General features: G+C 43.6%; 1 protein-coding gene across 7 annotated transcripts in view; it reads left to right on the top strand.

Annotated features, from left to right (window-relative positions):
* Positions 1-25659, top strand: part of Nde1 (nudE neurodevelopment protein 1) — a 44158-nt gene that overhangs the window by 15522 nt on the left and 2977 nt on the right. For 6 of the 7 annotated variants that reach the window (XM_006245851.3, XM_063269977.1, XM_006245849.5 and 3 more), the window contains 3 exons: positions 10540-10676; positions 20628-20807; positions 24246-24337. In XM_006245851.3, the coding sequence (XP_006245913.1) occupies positions 10540-10676; positions 20628-20807; positions 24246-24337 (409 nt within the window). The remainder of the gene's footprint in view (positions 1-10539; positions 10677-20627; positions 20808-24245; positions 24338-25659) is intronic. The other variant, XR_005489955.2, reaches the window with a different exon arrangement.

Genomic DNA, 25659 nt, shown 5'->3' with positions numbered 1-25659 from the left:
AGGCGGCGCAGGCCCTCCTGGTTGCCGCCCTCACTGAGAGCTTAAAAGCAGCCCCCCAGGAGCAACTTCAACAACGGGACCAGGGGTAAGACCAACTTTTCTGATCCAAGCGACCTGCCTGGTGGACTCAGGAAACGCGCCCACAGGAACAGCTGAAGACCAGTAGACAGGAAAGACTACACTTCTGAAAGCAGAACACTCTGTTCCCATAACTGGCAGAAAGAAAACAGGAAAACAGGTCTACAGCACTCCTGACACACAGGCCTATAGGACGGTCAAACCACTGTCAGAAATAGCAGAACAAGGTAACACCAGAAACAATGATGGTGAGAGGCAAGCACAGGAACCCAAGCAACAGAAACCAAGACTACATGGCATCATCGGAGCCCAATTCTCCCATCAAAGCAAACACTGAATATCCAAACACACCAGAAAAGCAAGATCTAGATTTAAAATCACATTTGCTCATGATGATGGAGGACTTCAAGAAAGACATAAAGAACTCCCTTAGAGAAATGCAGGAAACATAAATAAACAAGTAGAAACCTATAGAGAGGAATCACAAAAATCCCTAAAAGAATTCCAGGAGAACACAATCAAACAGGTAAAGGAATAAAAAATGGAAATAGAAGCAATAAAGAAAGCACAAAGGAAGACAACTCTGGATATGGAAGAGACAAGGAGCCATAGATACAAGCATCACCAACAGAATACAAGAGATAGAAGAGAGAATCTCAGGAGCAGAAGATTCCATAGAAATCATCAACACAACTGTCAAAGATAATATAAAACGGAAAAAGTCCTGGACCAAAACATACAGGAAATCCAGGACTCAATGAGAAGATCAAACCTAAGGATAATAGGTATAGAAGAGCGTGAAGACTCCCAGCTCAAAGGACCAAGAAATATCTTCAACAAAATCATAGAAGAAAACTTCCCTAACCTAAAGAAAGAGATGCCCATAAGCATATAAGAAATCTACAGAACACCAAATAGATTGGACCAGAAAAGAAACTCCTCCGGTCACATAATAGTCAAAATACCAAATGCACAAAACAAAGAATATTAAAAACAGTGAGGGAAGAAGGTCAAGTAACATATAAACGCAGACCTATCAGAATCACACCAGACTTCTCACCAGAGACTATGAAAGCCAGAAGATCCTGGACAAATGTCATACAGACCCTAAGAGAACACAAATGCCAGCCCAGGTTACTGTATCCTGGCAAAACTCTCAATTAACATAGATGGAGAAACCAAGATATTCCATGACAAAACCAAATTTACACAATATCTTTCTACAAATCCAGCCCTACAAAGGATAATAAATGGTAAAGCCCAACATAAGGAGGCGAGCTACACCATAGAAAAAGCAAGAAACTAATCGTCTTGGCAACAAAACAAAGAGAAGAAAAGCACACAAACATAATCTCACATCCAAATACGAATATAACAGGAAGCAACAATCACTATCCCTTAATATCTCTCAACATCAATGGACTCAACTCCCCAATAAAAAGACATAGATTAACAAACTGGATACGCAATGAGGACCCTGCATTCTGCTGCCTACAGGAAACACACCTCAGACACAAAGACAGACACTACCTCAGAGTGAAAGGCTGGAAAACAGCTTTCCAAGCAAATGATCCGAAGAAGCAAGCTGGAATAGCCATTCTAATATCGAATAAAATCGATTTTCAACCAAAAGTCATCAAAAAAGATAAGGAAGGACACTTCATATTCATCAAAGGAAAAATCCACCAAGATGAACTCTCAATCCTAAATATCTATGCTCCAAATACAAGGGCACATACATACATAAAAGAAACCTTAGTAAAGCTCAAAGCACACATTGCACCTCACACAATAATAGTAGGAGATTTCAACACCCCACTCTCATCAATGGACAGATCATGGAAACAGAAATTAAACAGAGACATAGACAGACTAAGAGAAGTCATGGACCAAATGGGCTTAACAGATGTCTATAGAACATTCTATCCTAAAACAAAAGGATATACCTTCTTCTCACCACCTCATGGTACTTTCTCTAAAATTGACCATATAATTGGTCATAAAACAGGCCTCAATAGATACAGATAGATAGAAATAATCCCATGAGTGCTATCAGACCACCACGGGCTAAAACTGGTCTTCAAAAACAATAAGGGAAGAACACCCACATATACATGGAAATTGAACAATGCTCTACTCAATGATAACCTGGTCAAGGAAGAAAGAAATTAAAGACTTCTTAGAATTTAATGAAAATGAAGGTACAACATACCTAAACTTATGAGACACAATGAAAGCTGCACTAAGAGGAAAACTCATAGCTCTGAGTGCCTGCAGAAAGAAACAGGAGAGAGCATATATCACCAGCTTGACAGCACACCTAAAAGCTCTAGAACAAAAAGAAGCAAATACACCCAGGAGGAGTAGAAGGCAGGAAATAATCAAACTCAGAGCTGAAATCAACCAAGTAGAAACAAAAAGGACTATACAAAGAATCAGGAGAACCAAAAGTTGTTTTCTTTGAGAAAATCAACAAGTTAGATAAACCCTTAGCCAGACTAATGAGAGGATACAGAGAGTGTGTCCAAATTAACAAAATCAGAAATGAAAAGGGAGCCATAACCACAGAATTAGAGGAAATTCAAAAAATCATCAGATCCTACTACAAAACCCTATATTCAACAAAACTTGAAAATTTGCAGGAAATGGACAATTTCCTAGACAGATACCAGGTACCGAAGTTAAATCAGGAACAGATAAACCAGTTAAACAACCCCATAACTCCTAAGGAAATAGAAGCAGTCATTAAAGGTCTCCCAACCAAAAAGAGCCCAGGTCCAGATGGGTTCAGTGCAGAATTCTATCAGACCTTATACAAATACTATCCAAACTATTCCACAAAATTGAAACAGATGGAGCGCTACCGAATTCCTTTTATGAAGCCACAATTACTCTTATACCTAAACCACAGAAAGACCCAACAAAGAAAGAGAACTTCAGACCAATTTCCCTCATGAATATTGATGCAAAAATACTCAATAAAATTCTTGCAAAATGAATCCAAGAGCACATCAAAACAATCATCCACCATGATCAAGTAGGCTTCATCCCAGGCATGCAGGGATGGTTTAATATACGGAAAACCATCAATGTAATCCACTATATAAACAAACTGAAAGATTAAAAACTACATGATCATTTCATTAGATGCTGAGAAAGCGTTTGACAAAATTCAACACCCCTTCATGGTAAAAGTCCTGGAAAGAATAGGAATTCAAGGCCTATACCTAAACATAGTAAAAGCCATATACAACAAACCAGTTGCTAACATTAAACTAAATGAAGAGAACTTGAAGCAATCCCACTAAAATCAGGAACTAAACAAGGCTGCCTACTCTCTCCCTATTTTCTCAATATAGTTCTTGAAGTTCTAGCCAGAGCAATCAAACAACAAAAGAAGATAAAAAGGATACAGATTGGAAAAGAAGAAGTCAAAATACCACTATTTGCAGGTGATATGATAGTATATTTAAGTGATCCCAAAAGCTCCACCAGAGAGCTACTAAACCTGATAAACACCTTCAGCAAAGTGGCTGGGTATAAAATTAACTCAAATAAATCAGTAGCCTTCCTCTACACAAGAGAGAAACAAGCCGAGAAAGAAATTAGGGAAACGACGCCGTTCATAATAGTCCCAAATAATATAGAATACCTCTGTGTGACTTTAACCAAGCAAGTGAAAGATCTGTATGATAAGAACTTCAAGCTGCTGAAGAAAGAAATTGAAGATCTCAGAAGATGGAAAGATCTCCCATGCTCATGGATTTGCAGGATTAATATAGTAAAAATGGCCATTTTACCAAAAGCGATCTACAGATTCAATGCAATACCCATCAAAATACCAATCCAATTCTTCAGAGGGTTAGAACAATTTGCAAATTCATCTGGAATAACAAAAAACCCAGGATAGCTAAAACTATCCTCAACAATAAAAGGACTTCCGGGGGAATCAGTATACCTGAACTCAAGCAGTATTACAGAGCAATAGTGATAAAAACTGCATGGTATTGGTACTGAGACAGACAGATAGACCAGTGGAATAGAATTGAAGGCCCAGAAATGAACCCACACACCTATGGTCACTTGATTTTTGACAAAGGAGCCAAAACCATCCAATGGAAAAAAGATAGTATTTTCTGCAAATGGTGCTGGTTCAACTGGTGGTCAGCATGTAGAAGAATGCAGATCGATCCATGTTTATCACCCTGTACAAAGCTTAAGTTCAAGTGGATCAAGGATCTCCACATCAAACCAGATACACTCAAACTGATAGGAAGCATCTCGAACACATGGGCACTGGAGAAAATTTCCTGAAGAAAACACCAATGGCTTATGCTTAAGATCAAGAATTGACAAATGGGATCTCATAAAACTGCAAAGCTTCTGTAAGGCAAAGGATACTGTTGTTAGGATAAAACGGCAACCAACAGATTGGGAAAAGATCTTTACCAATCCTACAACTGATAGAGGGCTTATATCCAAAATATACAAAGATCTCAAGAAGTTAGACGCAGGGAGACAAATAACTCTATTAAAAAATAGGGTTCAGAGCTAAAGAAAGAATTCACAGCTGAGGAATGCCGAATGGCTGAGAAACACCTAAAGAAATGTTCAACATCTTTAGTCATAAGGGAAATGCAAGTCAAAACAACCCTGAGATTTCACCTCACACCAGTGAGAATGGCTAAGATCAAAACTCAGGTGACAGCAAATGCTGGCGAGGATGTGGAGAAAGAGGAACACTCCTCCATTGTTGGTGGGATTGCAGACTGGTACAACCATTCTGGAAATCAGTCTGGAGGTTCCTCAGAAAATTGGACATTGAACTGCCTGAGGATCCAGCTATACCTCTCTTGGGCATATACCCAAAAGATTCCGCAACATATAAAAAAAAGACAAGTGCTCCACTATGTTCATAGCAGCCTTATTTGTAATAGCCAGAAGCTGGAAAGAACCCAGATGCCCTTCAACAGAGGAATGGATACAGAAAATGTGGTACATCTACACAATGGAATACTACTCAGCTATCAAAAACAATGACTTTATGAAATTCATAGGCAAATGAATGGAACTGGAAAATATCATCCTGAGTGAGGTAACCCAATCACAGAAAAACACACATGGTATGCACTCATTGATAAGTGGCTATTAGCCCAAATGCTTGAATTACCCTAGATGCACAGAACACATGAAACTCAAGAAGGATGTCCAAAATGTGAATGCTTCACTCCTTCTTTAAAAGCGGACCAAGAATATCCTTGGGAGGGAATAGGGAGGCAAAGTTTAGAACAGAGGCAGAAGGAACACCCATTCAGAGCCTGCCCCACATGTGGCCCATACATATACAGCCACCAAACTAGATAAGATTGATGAATCAAAGAAGTGCAGGCTGATAGGAACCGGATGTTGATCTCTCCTGAGAGACACACCCAGAATACAGCAAATACATAGGCGAATGCCATCATTAAACCACTGAACTGAGAACGGGACCCCAGTTGAAGGAATCTTAGAAAGGACTGAAAGACCTTGAAGGGGCTTGAGAACCCATATGAACAACAATGCCAACCAACCAGAGCTTCCAGGGACTAAGCCACTACCCAAAGACTATACATGGACTGACCCTGGGCTCCAACTGCATACATAGCAATGAATAGCCTAGTAAGAGCACCAGTGGAAGGGGAAACCTTTGGTCCTGCCAAGACTGAACCCCCAGTGAACATGATTATTGGGGGGAGGACGGTAATGGGGGGAGGATGGGGAGGGGAACACCTATAGAGAAGGGAAGGAGTAGGGGTTAGGGGGATGTTGGCCCAGAAACCGGAAAGGGAATAACAATTGAAATATAAATAAGAAATACTCAAGTTAATAAAGATGGAGAAAAAAAAAGAAAAAAAAAAGAATTAGGATCAATAATACAGTTCTCCACAAGAAGTTAGTCCATTCACACAGTTCAAAACTATGAAAGGAAGGGTTAGAGGTTTTTCCCCCCCAAGATTTGTTCTTTTCATTTTTAATTATATGTATGTATAAATGCTCCTGTGTGTTTGTAAATACAAAAGCCCGAAGAGGCTTCAGATCCCCTGGAGTTGGGGGCCACAGAGAGATTGTGAGCACTTTACGTGAGTTCTGAGTACCAAACTCAGTTCTTTATAAAAACAGCAACCACCATTTTTTCCTGTAGTTTGGACTGTGCTCCTAGTGTGGTTTCTCATTAATTAATTAATTTATTTATTCATTTTACATCCCAATATCAGGCCCCCTCTTCCCAGTCTCCCCCTCACACAACCCCTCTCCCAAGCCCCGTCCACTTTTCCTCTGAGAAGTGGGAGGCCACGATGGGTATTACCCATCCTGGTACAACAAGTCTCTGCAGGACTAGGTGCATCCTCTCCCATGTAGTAGTCACACTTAACCACTGAACCATTCTCACCAGCTCAAGGGGTACTTGCTTGTTGAATTTTTTAGAGGTTTTAAATTTTTTTGTGCATGGTATTACAGTGCCTACAGAGAACAGAGAGGACATTGATCCAAAACTAGAGTTAGAGACAATTATAAATTGCCATGTAGGTGCTGGGAATTGAACCTCTAGAAGAGCAGTGATTTTAACCACTGGACTATCTCTCCAGATCCTTTTTAAAAGATTGTAATTGTGTGTATAGATATTTATATGTGAGTATAGGTGCTAGTGGAGGATGCCAGAGGTGTGGATTCCCTGGAGCTGGAGTTAGAGGCATCTGACATGGGTGCTAGGAACTGAATGTCGGTCTCCTAAAGGAGCAGTACCCCACGAACTCTTAACACTAAGGTGTCTCTAACCCCAGGGGAGTTTGTTTGGCTTGGTTTTATGATTGATTGATTGATTGTATATGAGCTCTCTCTATATATAAACACCTGATGCAAGAAGAGGGCATTGGATCTCATTACAAATGGTTGTGAGCCATCATGTGGCTGCTGGGAATTAAATTCAAAACCTCTGGATAAGCAGAGAGTGCTCTTAACCGCTGAGCTCTCTCTCTAACCCTATTTGTTTTTAATGGAAATTCAAACAAATAGAAAACAGATACTGTTTAGCATTCTGTTATGAAAGTGGAAGGGTCTCATGAAACCCCCACTTCTCCCCGAGAATTTATGAGTTGTTAATGGTTGCAGCTAGGAGCGGAGATTTTTCTTTAGTGATGCAGCACTCTAAGAGGGCCATACCCCCAGGGGGCCACCCTTACTGGCTTGTTGGGTCACACACACACACATACTAAAAACAAACAAAAGGAGATAATGGGAAAGGGTAAGGGACAAAAAAGGGTAATGAATGGTTATGGTTAATATGATCAAAATGATGCTTATGTATGAAAATAACATAAAGAGACCTTTATGTGTAATTAATATATGCTGATAGAATACAGCAAAAGGCATTGTTATTCTTCCATCTCTGGTCCCCCATAATGGAACACTTTGTATTCAGAGTTGTACATCTTGCTTTTCCACTTAACAATGGATGCTGGAGATATCTGTCTGTTGAAGGATACAAAACATCCTTGTTCTTTTTTTCCAAACACATACGTAATTGTCTACCGAATGGTTAACATTTGCTGATAACCATGATGACTTACTTATCCAGGTTCCTGGGGATGTGTCTTGCTATTCTTAATTTCTTTACTGATCAGAGAGTCTGTGTAACAAACAACATGGGATGACCTTGTCTGAGGACACTGGCCTGTGTGACTTGGAAAAGTATTGTCCATCTGTTTATATTTTACTCATTTTTATTCCCAGTGGCCAATTCCCAGAGTACTAGTTCCTCATTTTCCAAATAGTTTCCTTATTAACACACTGGGCTTACATAGTAGACAATTAGGATTTCTGCCAATCAAATAGATGAGAAATGGGTTCACCTCAGTTTTGAATTATAAATGACCTGGACCTATGGTATTTCATTTTCTGTGAGCTACGTTTTCTCTCTCCCACTTACTCTTCCCTCCCTCTCTTCCTCCTTTCTTCCTTCCTTTCCTCCTCCCTGCCAATTCAGTATTTGATATCAAGTCCAGAGCTTTCACATACTGGACAACCTCTCTATCACTGAACTGCATCTCTCATGCTGTTTTGTCCATTTTGAAGGCGAAGTTTTAGGGAGAGTGAAAGGAGGGAGTCTTCTAAACATTTGGCAGGGTCTCACATAGCTGAGATTGACCTTGTGCTCACTCTGTAGTCTCCCACATCTACCTTTTTAAGTATTGGAAATTAAGATGTGTCACTCCACCCAGTATTTTGAAACTGGATTTGTGTGGGTTTTCATTGTTTCTAAGAGACTTACTTGTTTGTTTGTCTATGACATGAGTAGAAAGTATCTGGAAGATCTTTTGGCTTTGTCTAGTGTGTGCTTTGCTAGGGATGGGTTGACTTTTGGGTATTCAAGGCAGTCAAACAATTAGGTGAGCCTTCTATTGTCCAATCTTCTAAAAACCTTTTCTTCTGTTTGTTTGGTTTATTTTTTGGGCAGGGGATTGAGATAGCATTTCTATATATAGTTCAGACTAACCTTGAACTTGCAATCCTCATGTATTATTCTCCTAAGTGCTAGGATTGCAAGAATATATCATCACACCTGGTCTGTTGTTTATTTTTGAGACCCTAGAGTGGTGTGAGCATCATACCTGTAGTGATTTCTTTACCACTGGTCTGTCCAGTCTGCCTCCTCTTGTGTCGGCTGTGCCCCACTCCACCCCCGCCACTAACACCAATTGGTTATTTCTTTATAAGATGATAACAGCTTATCATTAACTTATGAAAGAATTTCTTCTTTTCCACTTTCATATATGTTCAGTGTACATATGTATATGTTTTATGTGTGTTCATATGCATGTGAGGCCTGAGGTTGATGTTGAGAATCCTCATTGCTCTCATGCCTTATTCATTGAAGCAGACTCTCTCAATCCAACCCTGCATTCACTGAAATGGTTGGTGGTCTAGCTGGTCAGCATGCTCTGAGATCCTTTGTCTCCACCTTCCCAGACAAAAATTACAAGCAGGCCACCATGTCCATCTGGCATTACATGGGTTCACAGGATCTGAACTCTGGCCTTTGTGCTTGTACCAATTGCTTTAACCATTGAACCACCCCCTCATCCCAGAGGACCAGTTTTTTTTTCCCTCATGGGCCTCCTAAGTACAGAGCATTCATCTGCTTTTTCAGAAGCATCCATGTCCCTCCATCTAGGAATACCTAGATGGTTGATCTTTTTCACTGTTGTGACAGCCAATGAAAGGCACCTTAGGTAACTTTATCCTAATCGCCTTCTCTAACGACCCTTTGAGAGCAGGTGTTAAGAGGAAATTTTGAGTGAGTTAGCAAATTCAGCCTTTCTCCCAGCTGAAGAAACAAGAACCCCAGTGAGTCTTATAGGGAAGAGCAGGGTATTAGCTCTGGACCCCACTCCAAACCTGCTTTCATCTGCAGAAAATGCAGTTGCACTAAGAGATGCTTTCTGGGGATAAACACAGGGCCTTTAAAAGTGCCAGCACTGACTGACCATGTCTATATGAAGTGTGTGTGTCTGCTGTTTAGTCTACTTTATTCTTGGTCTCACATGACAGAGGTGCCCTTACTGTCCCTGCTTTATATATGAGAAAACAGATCCAGTATAATTATCTAGGCCAGAGTTAAGCACTTAACAGATTCTTTTTATTACATTTTTAAGTTACAGCAATCTCTGTGCCTTTACCACTGTGTCCTATTGAAATGCCTGCCCTGTTCACAAAGAAGTGGCCATTGAAAGGCAGTTGGCTAGGGGTCTAGTGCCCAGAGCTCTTGAAACTTTAGTTTTTATCACATGTGTGTGCATGCAGAAGAGAGGGTGGCAGAGGTTAACATCAAGGGTCTTCCTCAATCACTTTCCTCAATATTTTGTTCTAGATAGGCTGTCTGGGTGGCCACAAAGCCACTTAATGTTGGGATAAAAGGCTTATTCCATGTACCCAGCTCTTTATGTCAACTCGTGCTCAAGTGCTTTAGTGTCCACAGTATCACTTTCTTTAAAGTCACTAAGGGATTAATGCTGGGTCTCTTCTCTGTCTCTGTCTTTCTCCCTCTCTCTTTCTCTCTCTGTGTCTGTCTGTCTGTCTATCTGTCTGAATTGGGCTGTTCTGAATACTAATTAGCATTCCTAGACAAACTGAGGGTAGTTGCTGTCAGTGACTGGGTGGAACAAGTGGTCCTAATGGACAAAGCTGTAGGTCATCATAGGCTTTACTGCCATGTAGAAATTACCAGACTTGACCCTTAAGACAACATGCTGCATCTTCTTAGCCCTAATGACTCCATTTTTATAGGTGAGGAGCCTGAGGCCCAGGAGGCCCTGTGCTGCTTAGGGTCATTCAGGCACCTCTGTTTCACATCTTCCAGGTCTTCAGACACTGACAGATGCTGCCATTGCTATTTTTAGATAACTGTGTGCTTCTTCTGCCCAGAGCCACAATCATGTCCCTGGAAGACTTTGAGCAGCGTTTGAATCAAGCCATTGAAAGAAATGCCTTCCTAGAGAGTGAGCTGGATGAGAAGGAAAATCTTCTAGAATCTGTGCAGAGACTGAAGGATGAAGCTCGAGGTCAGAGGCTTTCCCTGTTTCTCCCTGAATGGTATTTCTCCATCTAAGACAACATTTGCCCTTGGCCTTGCAGAACACTACCTTTCTAGGTAGTCTGGAGCTGTTCTGTACATGAGCGGACCTCAAAGAGGCTGAGGGGCAGCACTGTGTAAACAATAGCCAAGGTGGATATTTTGGATTGTCAGCAGTTCTTGGTGATTATTGGAATGGCTGTCAGACAATAGTTTTGAAGTGAGTCTTAACTAGCAGGAGACTCCCCAAGTGAGACACGAGAACAGTGTTCAATGCAAACGCAAGAGGTTTATTTTCCAGCGCATCAGGATTGACCCTTCAATCAGCCCCTCATGGCGAGTGACTAGAAGGTGACCCTGAATGGCTATAAAAAGCAGTTTTTATACGTTTTTAGGGGTACAAGTTGCATCAGCAAGGTTACAGTTTAAACTTATTGGCTAAGCATATTGATCTTTGAATCTGTTGGCTAGCAGCATACGACATGCATTCAAACTCTATCTGGGACTCAGAGGGTCAGGCGACTATCAGTACATTCTGTGAATTTTCAAGAATGTCCCTGCTCCTCCTGAGAACTGTGGGTGGAGAATGGAACTTGGCCTAGCTTGGCCTGAGGCAGGAAGCTGGTACATGGCCTAATCTTGACCTGAGGCAGTGGCTGTAAGGCTGGCGAAAGCCCCCTAGGGTCTTTCACAGGAACCCCATAACCTACCTACTTTCTACCAGGCAAAGCTTCTTAATAGCTCTTATACTTCACTAAGAACTGGGGTCCTTCATTCCCCTTTTCCTTGTACAAGCTCCAATCTTGGATCTACGCTCGGGGGTCTCTGGTGACTAACTCATTTTTTAGGTCCTGTCCTCAGGGTCTCATATTTTTGGTGCAGGACCAACAGCTATACTGCACCTATTTTCTCTTTTATGAAGGCTATAAACTTGTTCAATATGCAGGGTCTAAAGGTCAACAATAGCAGAACAATTAGGGGTCTTAACAAGGTGGATGAGGGTTAAGGGAATGAATTAAACCGAGCTTTGAACCAGCCCTGACTGTTCTCTGTCCTCCATTTGGCTAGCTCTTATCTCATCTTGGCCATCATATCACAATTTGTACAACTTGAGTCCCCAAGTTTTTCTCCTTAGCCATCTCGTTGGTTCTTTGCCTTTCTAAGTGAATCTGATTATTGGGTTATAGGTAGCATTTGCACAGAAGGTATCTCAATACCCTTGGTTCCCTGGTAGTGTAATTTTTTTACCGTGATCAAGTTCCTAGAGGAGGAGGGGTTCCAGTAGGGGTCTCCTGTAGTCTCGCATCCCCAGGCAGCGCAATAAAACTGGTGTGGACCCCACATCGGTGAACTTCTGCCTGGTTTCTTCGACTGACGGTAAATGTAAGTGGAGGTTCTCCCACAAGTGACACCTCTGTGCAGGAAATGCACATCTTATATCCCCCCTCACCCCGCCCAGAGCCTTCTTTCTCCCATATGGGCAGTTTGCTTCCACCAGCACTCCCGTCATGGGTGTGGGTGTCGTACGAGTCAAGTTCTGTCACCAGCTAACACAGGTCAAAAGTAAGGTTGGGCCACCGGGTATTGAAGGGTTTGGAGGCAGTCAGGGAAACGACCTCATCTCCAGTTCCAGTGGAAACCACAGTCCACGTTTGACGGACTGGCACATGGGTGCAACAGGAGTCCCCAGGGAGTGAGGCGTCTGCAGGTTTCACATGAGATGCATGCACCAGGGCTACAATACCGTCCACCTTAAGGACTATATGAGTAGTTAACAGTACTTCCACCAGGGTTCCAGCGACTGTGCCCAATGCCTCTAGAATAGACCCAGTCACCAGTCTGGAAAGGATGAGGGTGGCATTTCTGGAGCATATAAGACAGACAGTTTAGGCCAACTCTCATGTTGTTTTGACTGAAAGGCCTGGAGCCTTAAGAGGTTTCCATCAGTGAGTTGAGATACCTTTAGGAAGGGCCCAGTAGACACCAAGGGAGTTGGGGTACCAAACAGGATCTCAAAAGGGATCAGGTTAAAATGGTAGTGGGTGTTACAGGCTCAGAACAGGGCCAGGGGAAGGAGCACCACCCAGTCAGCACAAGTCTCCAAGGTCAATTTAGTTAAGGTCTATTTTAGGTTTCTGTTCATTATCTCTACCTGCCCTGAGCTCTGGGAACAGTATGCACACAATGGAACTTCCAATTAGTCCCCAATATCTTTGCCAATCCCTGACTTAACCTTAGAAACAAAAGCAGGACCGTTGTCCCATCCAATTACCTTGGGCACCCCAAACCTTGGGAAGATTTCTTCTAATATCTTCTTGGCTACCATGGTAGCTGTTTCCTACTTGGTGAGGAAAGCCTCAACCCATCCAGAGATAGTATCTACAAACACTAGAAGGTATTTGTAACCCTATTTTCCCAGCTTAACTTCTGTAAAATGGACTTCCCAATAAACCCCAGGCCGCTCTCCCCTAGGTCTCTTGCCCTATTTGCTCTTGGCTACATCAGCATTTACTTGGTGACATATCTTACACTGTTGTACTGTCTCTCTGGCTAAAAGCTAAGATCTATTACATATACCTTAGATTCCTTGACTCCTTGGATGAACTTATCCCCTAAATGGATCCATCTATGCATTTGGTCAAGTAAATCTTCAGCTTGTTTTCTAGGGAATATAGTTTTTCCCTCTTGAGTGCCCCATTGTCCTTACTTTTCTAGGTAGCAGTTGGTAGGGTGGCAATGTGAGTCTTCTCTTCATCAGTATATTCTAAGGGAGGCTATCCTTTAGTCCAGACCCATTTCCCAACAGTTGTCTCTTGCAGGCTCATAACCAGGATAGGCTCCGGTATAGCCACTTCTCAAGCCACTTGATCTGCCTGGGTATTGCCCCGGGCCACTGAATCTCTTCCCTTCTGATGTCCTGGGCAATGAATAATACTCACAGTTACTGGTTTCATCAGGGCATCCAAGAGATCTAAGACTTCCTGCTTGTTTTTTATTCCTTTTCCCTCTAATGTGAGCAGTCCTCTGTCTTGGTATATAGCCCATGAACATGGGCTGTGGCAAAGGCATACCTGCTATCCCTGTAGATGTTAATTTTCTTGCCGGCCCCAAGTTCCAAGACTTTGGTGTGCACAATTAGCCCCACTTTCTGTGCTGACATGCCAGGGGGTAGAGGTTCAGCCCAGATAACATTTGTGCCATCTACCACAGCAACACCCACTTGTCTCTGACCTTCATGGGGAAAACTGCTCCCGTCTGTAAACCAGGTAACCTCAGCTCCCAGCAGGGATCGGTCGGAGAGATCTTTTTCCTCCCATCGGCTTCTGTCAGGATTTCTTGGCACTCGTGCAGTGGTGGCTTGAGGTGGCCCAACTGGAGGTGAAAAGGTGATTTGGTCAGAGTTCAGAAGCAGAGTCTGGTAGTGGGTGATTCTGGCATTTCGTCAGCCATCCGTCAGGAGGCTCCCTTCTCATGCTCTCCAGAGCATGTGGTGCTTCCACCATCAAGTTTTGTCCCAAAGTCAATGTATCAGCATCTTGGACCAACGTGGCCACTGCTACAATAATTCTAAGACCATGGAAGCTACCCAGTCATCACAGGATCCAGCTGTTTGGATAGGTACGCTACTGGTCTTTTCCAGGGGCCTAACTTCTGAGTCAAAACCCCTTTTGCAGTCCCTCTATTCTCAGCCACATATAATTGAGAGGGCTTGGTGACATTGGGGAGCCCAAGTGCAGAGGCAGACAGCAGGGCCCACTTAATGCTCTCAAATGCCTTCTGTTCCTCTTTTCCCCACTTAGAGGGCTCATTACACTTAGTGAGCGGGTAGAGAGGGGCTGCTAATTCTGCAAACCCTATAATCCACAGGCGACAAAATCCAGCCATGCCTGAGAGCTCCCGCATCTGCTTGGGGCCTGAAGGTGAAGGGATATGAAGTATAGTCTCTTTTCTGGCTCCTGAGAGCCATTGTTGCCCATTTTTTAGGAGGTGCCCCAAGTAATTTACCTGTCATTGACAAATTTGAGCCTTCTTAGCTGAAGCCCAATATCCCAGTGTGCCCAACTCTGATAGCAGGTTTTTAGTCCCTTCAAGGCACTGTTCCTTGCTTTCAGTGGCCAGGAGAAGGTCATCTACATACTGCAAAAGTGTGTTCCAGGCCTGTGGGTTGGCCTCCTGATAGGGCCTCAGGTCCGGGTGAAGTACCTCATCAAAGATGGTGGGTGAGTATTTGAATCCTTGGGGTAATCTAGTCCATGTCAGTTGACCGTTGGTCCCATCCTCTGGGTCTTTCCATTTAAAGACAAAGTATTCTTGACTTTGGGGTGCCAAGGGTGGGCAGAAGAAAGCATCTTTCCAATCTAAGATAGTGTACTAAATTCTGGAAGGTGGAAAGAACTCAACAGAGTGTAAGGGTTAGGCACAGTAGGGTGGATATCAGCCACTTGATGGTTTACCTCTCTTAAGTCCTGAACTGGGCGGTAATCATTAGTACCCAGCTTCTTAACTGGCAGGAGCAGTGTGTTCCAGGCCGAGTGGCACTTACACAATAACCCAAGCTGGAGGAGCCTGGAGATGTGTGGCTTAATTACTTCTTGTGCCTCCCGAGACATAGGGTATTGCCTGAGATACACTGGAGTAGCCTATGCCTTGAGTTCTACCACCATGAGGGCATGACATTTTGCTTTGCCTATCTCTGCCACTTCTGCCCAGATTGATGGGAATGTTTCCAACCATCAAGTGCTGGTTCTGAGTAAAGGTGGTTTCAAATAATTTATACTCATCATCTAGTCTGGTAGTCAGAACTTGTATGGGCTCTCCTTTTGGACCAGTTAGTTGCAGCCCATCAGGCAAGAAATATATCTGGGCCCCATTTTGGAGAGTAAGTCTTATGCCAACAGAGGGTAGGGAGAGTCTGGGATGACCATAAATGAATGGGATACCCGGCCCATCCCTAGGTTCACTGTTCTTTGGGTAGTCTGTGAGTACATTTTGGTGCCAGTGGCTCCTTGGACCCAAGATTTTTTTTTTTTTTTTTTTTGGAAACAGGGCCATCAGCTTGGAGGAGGACTGAGTGTTGTGGCTCTGTGTCCACCAAGAATTGAGTGGGTTTCCCTTCCACAGAGTTACTCTTAGTTTGAGGAGGGGGTCCAAACCCTGTCCTCTCTAGTCGCTGTCTTCTCCCAGGGCTAACACTTTTGCCTTTGGGAGTGCTTGCTTTTCCAAAGACCTGGGATTTCCTGTCCCCAGCTTCCATTTGTTAGGGCACTCTCGGGCACAGTGTGCCTTGCAATATGTGCACTGGTCCTTTTTTTAATGGATTTTTCTGTCTCTTTAGTTGGAGTCTTTCTTCTCCGCTTTCCTTAACTATTGTAGACAAGATTCTCTGTAAATTCCATTTCTGTCACCTTTCTTTTTGTATCTCCCTTTCATCTTCTTCCTTTCTCTTTCTCTGCTCCTTTTCCTCCTCTGTCTCCCTGTTATGGAAGACTTTCTCAGCAACCTGCACTAAATCCCTCAATGACTTATCCTGTTGTCCCTGTAGCCTCTGAAGTTTTTTCCTGATATCTCTATTAATTAGCCTGGTCTATAAAAGCCATACTCACAGTAGCTTTGTGCTCCTCACTGCTGGGGTCATGGTGTGTATATTGGTGGAATGCCTCCACGAGCCACTCTAGAAAGGATGCAGGTGATTCATCTGGTCCCTGCTTAACCTCATCTCCCTTGGTCAAATTGGTTGGTTGTCATGCAGCTCCATTGAGACCTGCCAATGGAGTCTGGTGATAGACCTTCAGGTGCTCCTTACCTCCTTGCATATTAAAGTCCCAGCCAGGTCTAATCAGGAGAAATCCGCTGTCGATGACAGTCTGGTCAGTCGATGGTGCCCCCGTGTCTGAGGGGACATTCTCTCTGGCTTCCTGCATTATCCTCTCTCGCTCTTCAGTCATGAAGAGCACTCTCATGAGTTGTTGGATATCATCCCAGGTGGGCTGATGAGTAAATAAAACAGTCTGAGATTAATCAGCCCCTTGGGGTTATCTGGAAAGGGGGGTGTTGGGCCTTACAGTTGTATAAGTTGGCCGAAATGATTGCCATCCTCATCTATGGGCCCATAGGGACAGAGGGGGAGAGCCACTGTTGTATCAGGTGAAGTGGCCCTCTTGCTCTGGGTCCCCATGGCCGGTCCCAGTTCTGAGGGTCCCTCACCACACTCCCCCCTTGCTGGGGCCTGAGAAAGAGTGGGGCAAAGGGATACTGGATGAGAGCTCAAAGGAGATCTCTCAGGAGGGGCCATGGGAACTGGGGTCATGGTGGGGGTGGGGGTGGGGTAAAAGAGATGGAAGATCCAGCAGCAGCAGATCCACTGTGGAAGGGTCCTGGAGGATGTTCTTTACAGACTCATTTGTCTCTACAGGGTTCTTCTCCTTCATGGCCAGGACCTGCCAGAGTCTTGGAGACAAAAAAGCTTTTATCCAGGGGGATTGTGGGGGAGGAGGGGTTCTCTACTAGATCCTTCCAGGTAACTATATAGGGTACTTGGTCCGAGTACTGGAGGGATCCTGGCCTAAAGACTTTCTCCTCTACTGCTTTGATCACCTGCAAGTTGAAGGTCCCTACAGGTGGCCACCCTACTCTGAAGGTGGGCCATTCGGAGGAGCAGAGAGTAACTAACCTGCCCTTCTTTTTTTTTTTTTGTTCTTTTTTTCGGAGCTGGGGACCGAACCCAGGGCCTTGCGCTTCCTAGGCAAGCGCTCTACCACTGAGCTAAATCCCCAACCCCTAACCTGCCCTTCTTTAATACTACTGACAAGTTTCCTCCTCTTTCCCTAACTTCCCTCCATTCTTAACTAGGATGTTTAACAGGGCAGATTCATTCTGTCCCATGTCCAAAAATAATGTCAGTCCAAGTCTAAGAACACAGAGAAAGGCAATCAACACACAGACAGTTCAACCCTGCAAAGCAAGATTCAGTTGATCAGCTCCTACAAATACTGAAATCTAAAAACAAAGAGAAAGACAGTCAACACACAGACAAGCTTGCCTCTCTCACAGGCACAGAAATCAGGTGACCCCCCCACCCCTTCCCCCAACCAGTGAGCAGAGTCCTCCCGACTCCCTCTAGAACAGGCCAGAACAGAGGCTCGCTAAGCCTTACAGATGCTCTTGAGCAAACAACAAGCAAAACAGACAGTACAGATATAGACAACACAGATATAGACAACACAGATATAGACAACACAGATATAGACAACACAGATAGATACAAACAACCATGGTACCTGACATCAAGCTCGAGCTGTTCCTCTGACCACTGCTCCTCGAGACCTCATAGGAGGGTCTGGCTTCTTGGTCAATGCACCAAATGTAAGGCTCAAACTGAGTCTTAACTACCAGGAGACACCCCACCCCATCCCCCAAGTGAGACACGAGAACGGAGTTCAATGCAAGAGGTTTATTTTCTGTCACGTCAGGTTTGACCTTTAATCAGCTTCTGTAGTGAGTGACTAGAAGGCGACCCTAAATGGCTATAACAAGCAGTTTGTATTCTTTTTAGAGGTACAGGTTTCATCAGCAAGGTTACAGTTTAAACTTATTGGCTAAGCATATTCACCTTTGAATCTATTGGCTAGCAAGCCTATGATATTCATTTCAATTCTATGACCAGAGGTTCAGGTGACTATCAGTCAGTACATTTTATGGTTTTTCAAGAATGTCCTGTCCCTACTTCTCCCAAGAACTGTGGGTGAAGAATGGAACTTGGTCTAGCCTTGATCCGAGGTGAGAAGCTGGTACTTGGCCTAATCTTGACCTGAGGCGGTGGCTGTAAAGCCGGTGAAAGCCCTTAGGGTCCTTCACAGGAACCGCATAACCTGCCTACTTTCTACGAGGCCAAGTCTCTCAATAGCTCTTACACTTTAGTAAGAACTAGGGTCCTTCAACACCTCATGTGTTTGCAGGAAAAACCTTGAGGTTCACAAATTCTGTCTTTGTTTGTGGACTTTGCTTCCTTAGTTCAGAAATGTTTCCTCAGGGAATGATTCCCACACATGCCAGACAGGCTTAAGCCCTGGCAGAAGCACAAGAGTTTCTTGGAGAGTAAAATGCCACTGTATTGCTGGCCAGCTTTTGACTGTTGTGCCAGACATGGAGTTTTTAGATTCATGGGACCTTCTTCGGTAAGCCATCATAGCTGCATTCTTGAGAGTTTGTTCCAAGTCCTAGTTTCTTGTTTGTTTGTTTCTTCAAGATAGGGTTTCTCTGTATAACTGCCTTGGCTTCCTGGAACTTGCTTTGTAGACTAGGCTGGCCTTGAACTCAGATCCTCCTGCCTGCTGGGATTAAAGTTGTGTGTCACTATGCCTGGTCCTTAATTCTTTTTAAATAAGAATTTGATATCAAATGGTGTAGTCAGTAGATAAGGTTTAAAAAGCAGCAGTCAAGTTTAAATAGTTTTTTTATTTCAGAACATGTTGAAGTCTATTAGGAGTGCTCAGTGGGCCTGGATGTGGTGGTACACACCTGAAACCCCTGCATTTTTGGAGGAGGATCAGTTCAAGGTCATCTTTGGTCTCAAGGACAGCCTGGGCTACAAAGATCACATCTTAAAACAAACAACAACAAAATGGAAGAAATTCTCAAGTGATTGATAAAGTCTATCTGTGCAAATATTACCAAGTTTAAAGAACTCGGCACTTATGGTCCAAAACATTTCAGATAAGAGCTACTGGCCTCTTCAACCTATAGCATTAGTTTTCTTTTCTTTTTTTCGGAACTGGGGACCGAACCCAGGGCCTTGCGCTTGCTAGGCAAGCGCTCTACCACTGAGCTAAATCCCCAACCCCACCTATAGCCATTAGTAATGACAATACTAGCAAATCACAAGGATTTATTTTACGGAATGTTAAACAGTTTTTTGGGGTTTTTTTTTTGTTTGTTTGTTTGTTTGTTTTGGTTTGGTTTGGTTTTGGTTTTTTCCGGAGCTGAGGACCAAACACAGGGCCTTGCGCTTGCTAGGCAAGCACTGTGCCACTGAGCTAAATCCCCAACCCTGTTAAACAGTTTTAAAGTGAGTGGGCATTGGTAGATATGTGGTCATGGAAGGGGAGAGAACTAGATATAGACAGGCCTGTCCACCTACTAATCTAGAATCATCTGTACAATACTCAGTAGGAGTTTCCAACACACATACGTGAACTGAAAGGTTAGGCTGGAGTCCCAGAACACAGGAGGCTCTGAGAGGATTTAGTGTTTGACTTCATCCTGGAAACATAGCAGAAAGGCAGTCAGTTGCTGAACCAAACTTGCAGCTCTGCAGAAGTCTGCCCAGTTTTCTGACTTATCTGTCCTTGTCCCTTCCATCTCCTTCCATACGGGCCAAAGCCCAGGCATGCTGGACTTCCTTACTCTTTCTCCGTAACTCTCCACCGTGCCTTTGCCATTGCTGAGTGCACTGGCCTAACTCAAAAACTCTGGTTTTCTCTCTTCCTTTTCTCTTAACTCCTTCTGGTAGCTGCTGAGATTTCAAGCCTGCCTGCTCAGCGTGTTTCTCTTAAACTAATAAAATTGTCCTCGAGCTTCTCAAAGAAAACAAACAACAATAGACACAGAAAGAAAGAAAAAAAAAAAACCAAAAAACAAAAATTTGTTTATGTGTTCCAGACAGAAGAGAACTAGGGGAAAGCAAATTTTTACTTAGGGCTCTGTCTGTACCACAGTGTTGCACAATCTTTTTTTTTTTTTTAAAACGAATATGTAAAAGCTGTAGTTTTTAAGTTCTTTTGTATGTTATGCATATGAAGCGTGTGTTGTTTACATAGCTGTTAAGGAGAGAACATAGGTGTCCCTCCATTCAGGGTTTCTAGGTTATTTCTAGGTTGTAGCATTCCTACAACATCCTTACCCCAAAGCAAGAACTCACATTCTGGATCCTTTCCCTGTACAGATCTTCGGCAGGAATTGGCTGTGCAGCAGAAGCAAGACAAGCCCCGGACACCCATGCCCAGCTCAGGGGAAACCAAAAGGACAGACATGGCTGTACAGGCCACAGGCTCTGCACCATCTACTCCAATAACTCACCAAGGATCCAGCTCTGGTTTGAACACACCAGAAACGTTCAGATGTGGTGAGGAGATGGGGCAGAGGGAAGGTTTTCTTTGATTTAAAGAGTTTGCCCTTATGTCAGATATGGTGGTAAAATTACCCTAACACTTAAAAGACAGAAGCAGGTAGAGCTCTGAATTCAAGGCCAGCCTGGTCTACATAAGGAGTTCTAGGACTTCCGGGGCTATGTAAAAATACCATGCCGAAGAGGGGAAAGGAGGGGAGGAAAGAAGGAAAAAAGGAAAGGAAGGAAGGAAGGAGGGAAGGAAGGAAGGAAGAAGTTTAAAAAACAAATAGTTTGGCCTGGTAAGAGCCTAGTGTGGGTCCTGGGTGAGATGGGTTGGGTCTGGCTCAATGGGAATGCTCAGTAGGGCAGGCTGTTAAGATATATTATAGGAGAGTCTTGAGTAAGACAGGGCATAGCAGATCCTGTGCTATAGAACAGAAACCATCTAGAAGGGCAGCAACCTCTGCCACAGAGGACATGGGTCCATCCTAGTAGACCATTCCAGGCACCCCTAGAGGCCAGAAACCTGAAGGTCTAAATGTTACACACAAAAGTCAAAAGCATCATGAATTGGGCATGGTGGCATATTATCTGTAATCCGAGTATTCTGGAGGCTGAAGCTGTAATTAAGAGTTCAAGACTAGGGGTTGGGGATTTAGCTCAGTGGTAGAGCGCTTGCCTAGCAAGCACAAGGCCCTGAGTTCAGTCCCCAGCTCTGAAAAAAAAAAAAAAAAAAAGAAAAACGAAGAAAACGAAGAAGAGTTCAAGACTAGGGCTGGAGAGATGTCTCAATGGTTAAGAGCACCCGACTGCTCTTCCAGAGGTCATGAGTTCAATTCCCAGCAACCACATCTTGGCTCACAACCATCTGTAAAGAGATCTGGTGCCCTCTTCTGGTGTATCTGAAGACAGCTACAGTGTACTTATATATAATAAACGAATAAAAAAGGGGGGGGGTTGGGGATTTAGGGATTTAGCTCAGTGGTAGAGCGCTTGCCCTGGGTTCGGGCCCCAGCTCAGAAAAAAAAAAAAAAAAAGGAAAAAAAAAAAAAGAGTTCAAGACTAGTTCCTTAAACTGTTTTACTACAGTGAACAGATACCAAGACCAAGGCTGTCCCGTTCTGCAGGACAGTCAATGAGGGTTCAGAGGGTACCTGGGAGAGAATGGGGGACAAGAGACACAAAGAAGGACGCCAAGACAAGAGTCTGAGCAAGGCAACAATTTTAATGCTCGCAGGCTCTGGTTATATACAGTAGTAAGGCAGGGGGAGGAGGAAGTCTTCAGGGGGCCGGGAGACCTTGATGTACTAGCCAATAGGGTAGTTGGCTCATCCCTGTAGGATGTTGGCCTAGGTCTTGTTGGAAGTTGGCCCCTAGCAGAAGGTCACAAGCTGTGGGTCTGTAGGAAATTGGCTCTCAGCAAAAGGTTACAAGCCCTGGGTCTGTAGGGGTCTGTAGGAAGCTGGCTCTTTTGCAAAGATCATGAGCCCTAGGTCTATATGAAGCTAGCTCCCAACAAAAGGTCAGGAGCCTCTACTTGGTAAGCCTGTTTGACCACCAAATTGGTATCAGCACTTCTGTAAGTTTAACTAGAACATTAGGTTTTTTCCACTGAGCTTGTCCTTTAGATGAACTTTCATATGGTCTTTGTCTGTCCTAATTAGCTCAATGTTGGGGTCTCGGGAAAGTCAGCTCCCTACACAAGGCAACTCTTATAAGGACAAGATTTATTGGGGTTGGCTTACAGGTTCAGAGGTTCAGTCCATTATCAAGGTGGGAGAATGACAGCATCCAGGCAGGCATGGTGCAGGCAGAGCTGAGAGTTCTACATCTTCGTCTAAAGGCAGCTAGCAGAATACTGGCTTCCAGGCAGCAAGGATGAAGGTCTTAAAGCCCAAGTCCCCGGTGATACACTTCCTCCAACAAGGCCACACCTACTCTAACAGGGTCACACCTTCTAATAGGACCACTCCCTGGGTCAAGCATGTACAAACCATCACAAACTGGTCTACTTAGTGAGAACTTGTCTCATAAGTAAATATTTATGAGGGGCAAGGGCCATCCTGCAATAGGTCTATCTGGAAATGTACCCAGTATAATTGGTATGGTTAAAACTGAGATATTTGAGTTCTGCCCCCAGCCTCCTGACTGATTCAGTCAGGCCACCAAAGGCAAATAGACAATTATTGAATGCTCATTATATGTTAGACATTGTTTCCATCACTTCATATTAGGACCTCAGAGAACTATCCTAACAAGCATACCCCACAGGTGGTAGTCCCATCTTGTGGGTGTGTTCACTGATGTCCTTGAAGTCACCTAACAGATAAGTGGCAGAGTTAAGGTTCTCAGCCAGATAGGCTGGTTCCAGGGCATAAACCTCAGCTCACACTTTGTACCTTGGTGATAAAGATTGTTGTGGTTTCTGGTCCTAGTCCAGAGCAGTTCCCTGTATTTTTGGATTTACATGACTAACCTTGTATGTTATTACTGTTCTATTGCTGTAAAAAGACAACTCTTACAAAAGAAAGCACTTGACTGGAGACTTGCTTAGAGGTTCAGAGGTTTACTCCATTATCATCATGACAAAGAACGTGGTGACAGGCATGGTACTTAAGAAGTAGCTGAGAGCTATACCCTTATTCACAAGTAGAGGCAGTTACTGGACCTAGCATGGGCGTTTGACATCTCAAAGCCCAGTGACATACCTCCTCCATCAAGGCTACACCTACTCTAACAAACCCACACTTCTAATCCTTACAATCCTTTCCACTGTTCCACTCTCTGGTGACAAACACTCAGATGTGTGAGCCTGTTGGGGCCATTGATATTCAAGCCGTCACACCTTAGGATGAGTTAGTGGCTCAGGCTCATCTGGTCTTAGTGAGGCCTACAGTTGTATCAGCTGTGTTGTGGGGGTGGTTGTCAGGGTTTATGTGTGCAAGTTGGGTTTGGCAAATGGGTTTACCCACTGAGTTGTCACTGACTGTGAGATGTTTTTCATGCTGTTTTTCATGTGGATTGCTTAGCTGGCTGTGGTGATGCCAAACTGTAATCCTAATACCAGCAAAGACTGCCAGTATCAGCCCAGCAGACACAGAGGGACCCAGTCTCTTCTTCCCCAAAATGTGGCTTTTTTTCACTATTTATGTATCTGTCCTGATCACTGTTAGTGTTAACAAGGTATATGGAATTCTTAGATGTACCTTGGCTTGGTTTAAAAAGATTAACCTGTTTTTTGGTTTGTTTTTTTTTTTTTAAATGTTTAAGATTCAAAAAATAGACTGGTATTTTCTTGGCCTGTTGTCCAATTAATTCCTTAATGAAACAAGATGGTGATCAGAATCAAAGGGAAGGTATTGGCTTTCATCCCCACCCCCACAGTTGAATGTAGTGACATTAGAACACAGACCAAAAGGATCCTGCAACACATGCTGCTGCTTGCACTTTCAGGCCTGGGCAGTCCCAGTAGTGGAACCCCACTCACACCTGCAGCCCGGATATCAGCCTTAAACATCGTTGGGGACCTGCTTCGGAAAGTTGGGGTAAGTCTAGGCTTTTGCAGAGTTTTTTGTGTGAAGGTTTGTCTAGACATGGCCCCTCTCTTCACTTTTATAGAGACCTCCTAAATTTTAAATGTGGCCAGTTCATCTATGCCTCTGAGCACCTTTAGCTCATTAGAGGAGAGCCTTGTGTTCAGAATCCAGGTCCCTTTTCCCTTTTCAGGCATCTTTTATTTTTCCTCCAAGCAATTTTGATAATAGGATGGTATCTCTGTCTTTCTTTCGATTGGGTCTCATCCTTACTCGGGCAGTGGCCCTCCTGCCTCAATCTCCTAGACTCTGAGATGATAGATGTAGACTACCTGCCCTAGCTGTTACTTCTTGAGAAAAATCCCAGAGCCATTTAAAAATGAGTTAGATCTCTCATCCCTGTCTCTCTTTTGTAGAACATCTTAAGAATGGAGAGCTAAGGCCTTGGCCTTTCTGCTTTATGTTAGTTACCGGGAGGGTCCACAGGTTCTATGCAGCAACAGAACTCTCTGTATTTGCACTTTGATTTTTAGAAACTACTCCTGCACAGGTCTGTAGGTGTTTATGTTTGTTTACTCCAAGTTCAGGGTCTTGTTGAAACCTCTCTTTAAGTTTAATTGAGGTAAACAAGGGAACAATTCCAGAAGTTATATTAGTGTTAGTGTCTGCTGAGGGTGGTTCTCGTGTTGTTGTTTGTCTGACACAGGGTCTTGCTATGTAGCCTGGGCTAGTCTGGAATATGTACAGACCTCAGTCCTTTGAGTGCTGGGATTTGTACCACCATGCCTAGCTCATATTTCGCTAGGTAGAGTTAATTTTCTGGGATTTTAGGATATTTTAGATGGGTAGCTCTCAGTACTTGTAGATGTGCTGGGTTCCACTGGGACCTCTTAGTATCTTTGGAACCACGGTTTAGATTGTTTTCTCTGCCATGGCCCCATGTTCTATTTGGGTTTGTCATTGTTGTTTTTTTGTTTTGTTTTGTTTTGTTTTGTTTTGGTGGTGGTGGTGGGTTTTTGTTTTTTGTTGTTTTGAGACGGGTTCTCTCCACGTAACTCTGGCTGTCCTAGAATTCACAGTTTGCTCATTATGTTGACCAGGCTGGCCTTGGACTCTAGGAGCTCTTCTTGCCTCTACCTTATGAGTGCTGAGATCAAAGGTTTGTCCCCCCCATATTGAAGTGGCTCTCATACTTTTGTGTTCCTGGATTCCCCCCCCCCCTTTGAAGGTTATGGAAGGGTATGATAGGAACAGGGTCACATAGCCCAGGCTGGTCTCAAGTTTTTTGCTATGTACCTGAAGATAACTTTTACCTTCTGACCCTCCTGTCTCTA

The sequence above is a fragment of the Rattus norvegicus genome, chromosome 10 (genome assembly GCF_036323735.1).
Source record: "Rattus norvegicus strain BN/NHsdMcwi chromosome 10, GRCr8, whole genome shotgun sequence".
NCBI classification, from domain to species: Eukaryota; Metazoa; Chordata; class Mammalia; order Rodentia; family Muridae; genus Rattus; species Rattus norvegicus.
The sequence above is the reverse complement of the archived record's forward strand: the minus strand, read 5'-3'. Positions and strand labels throughout refer to the sequence as shown.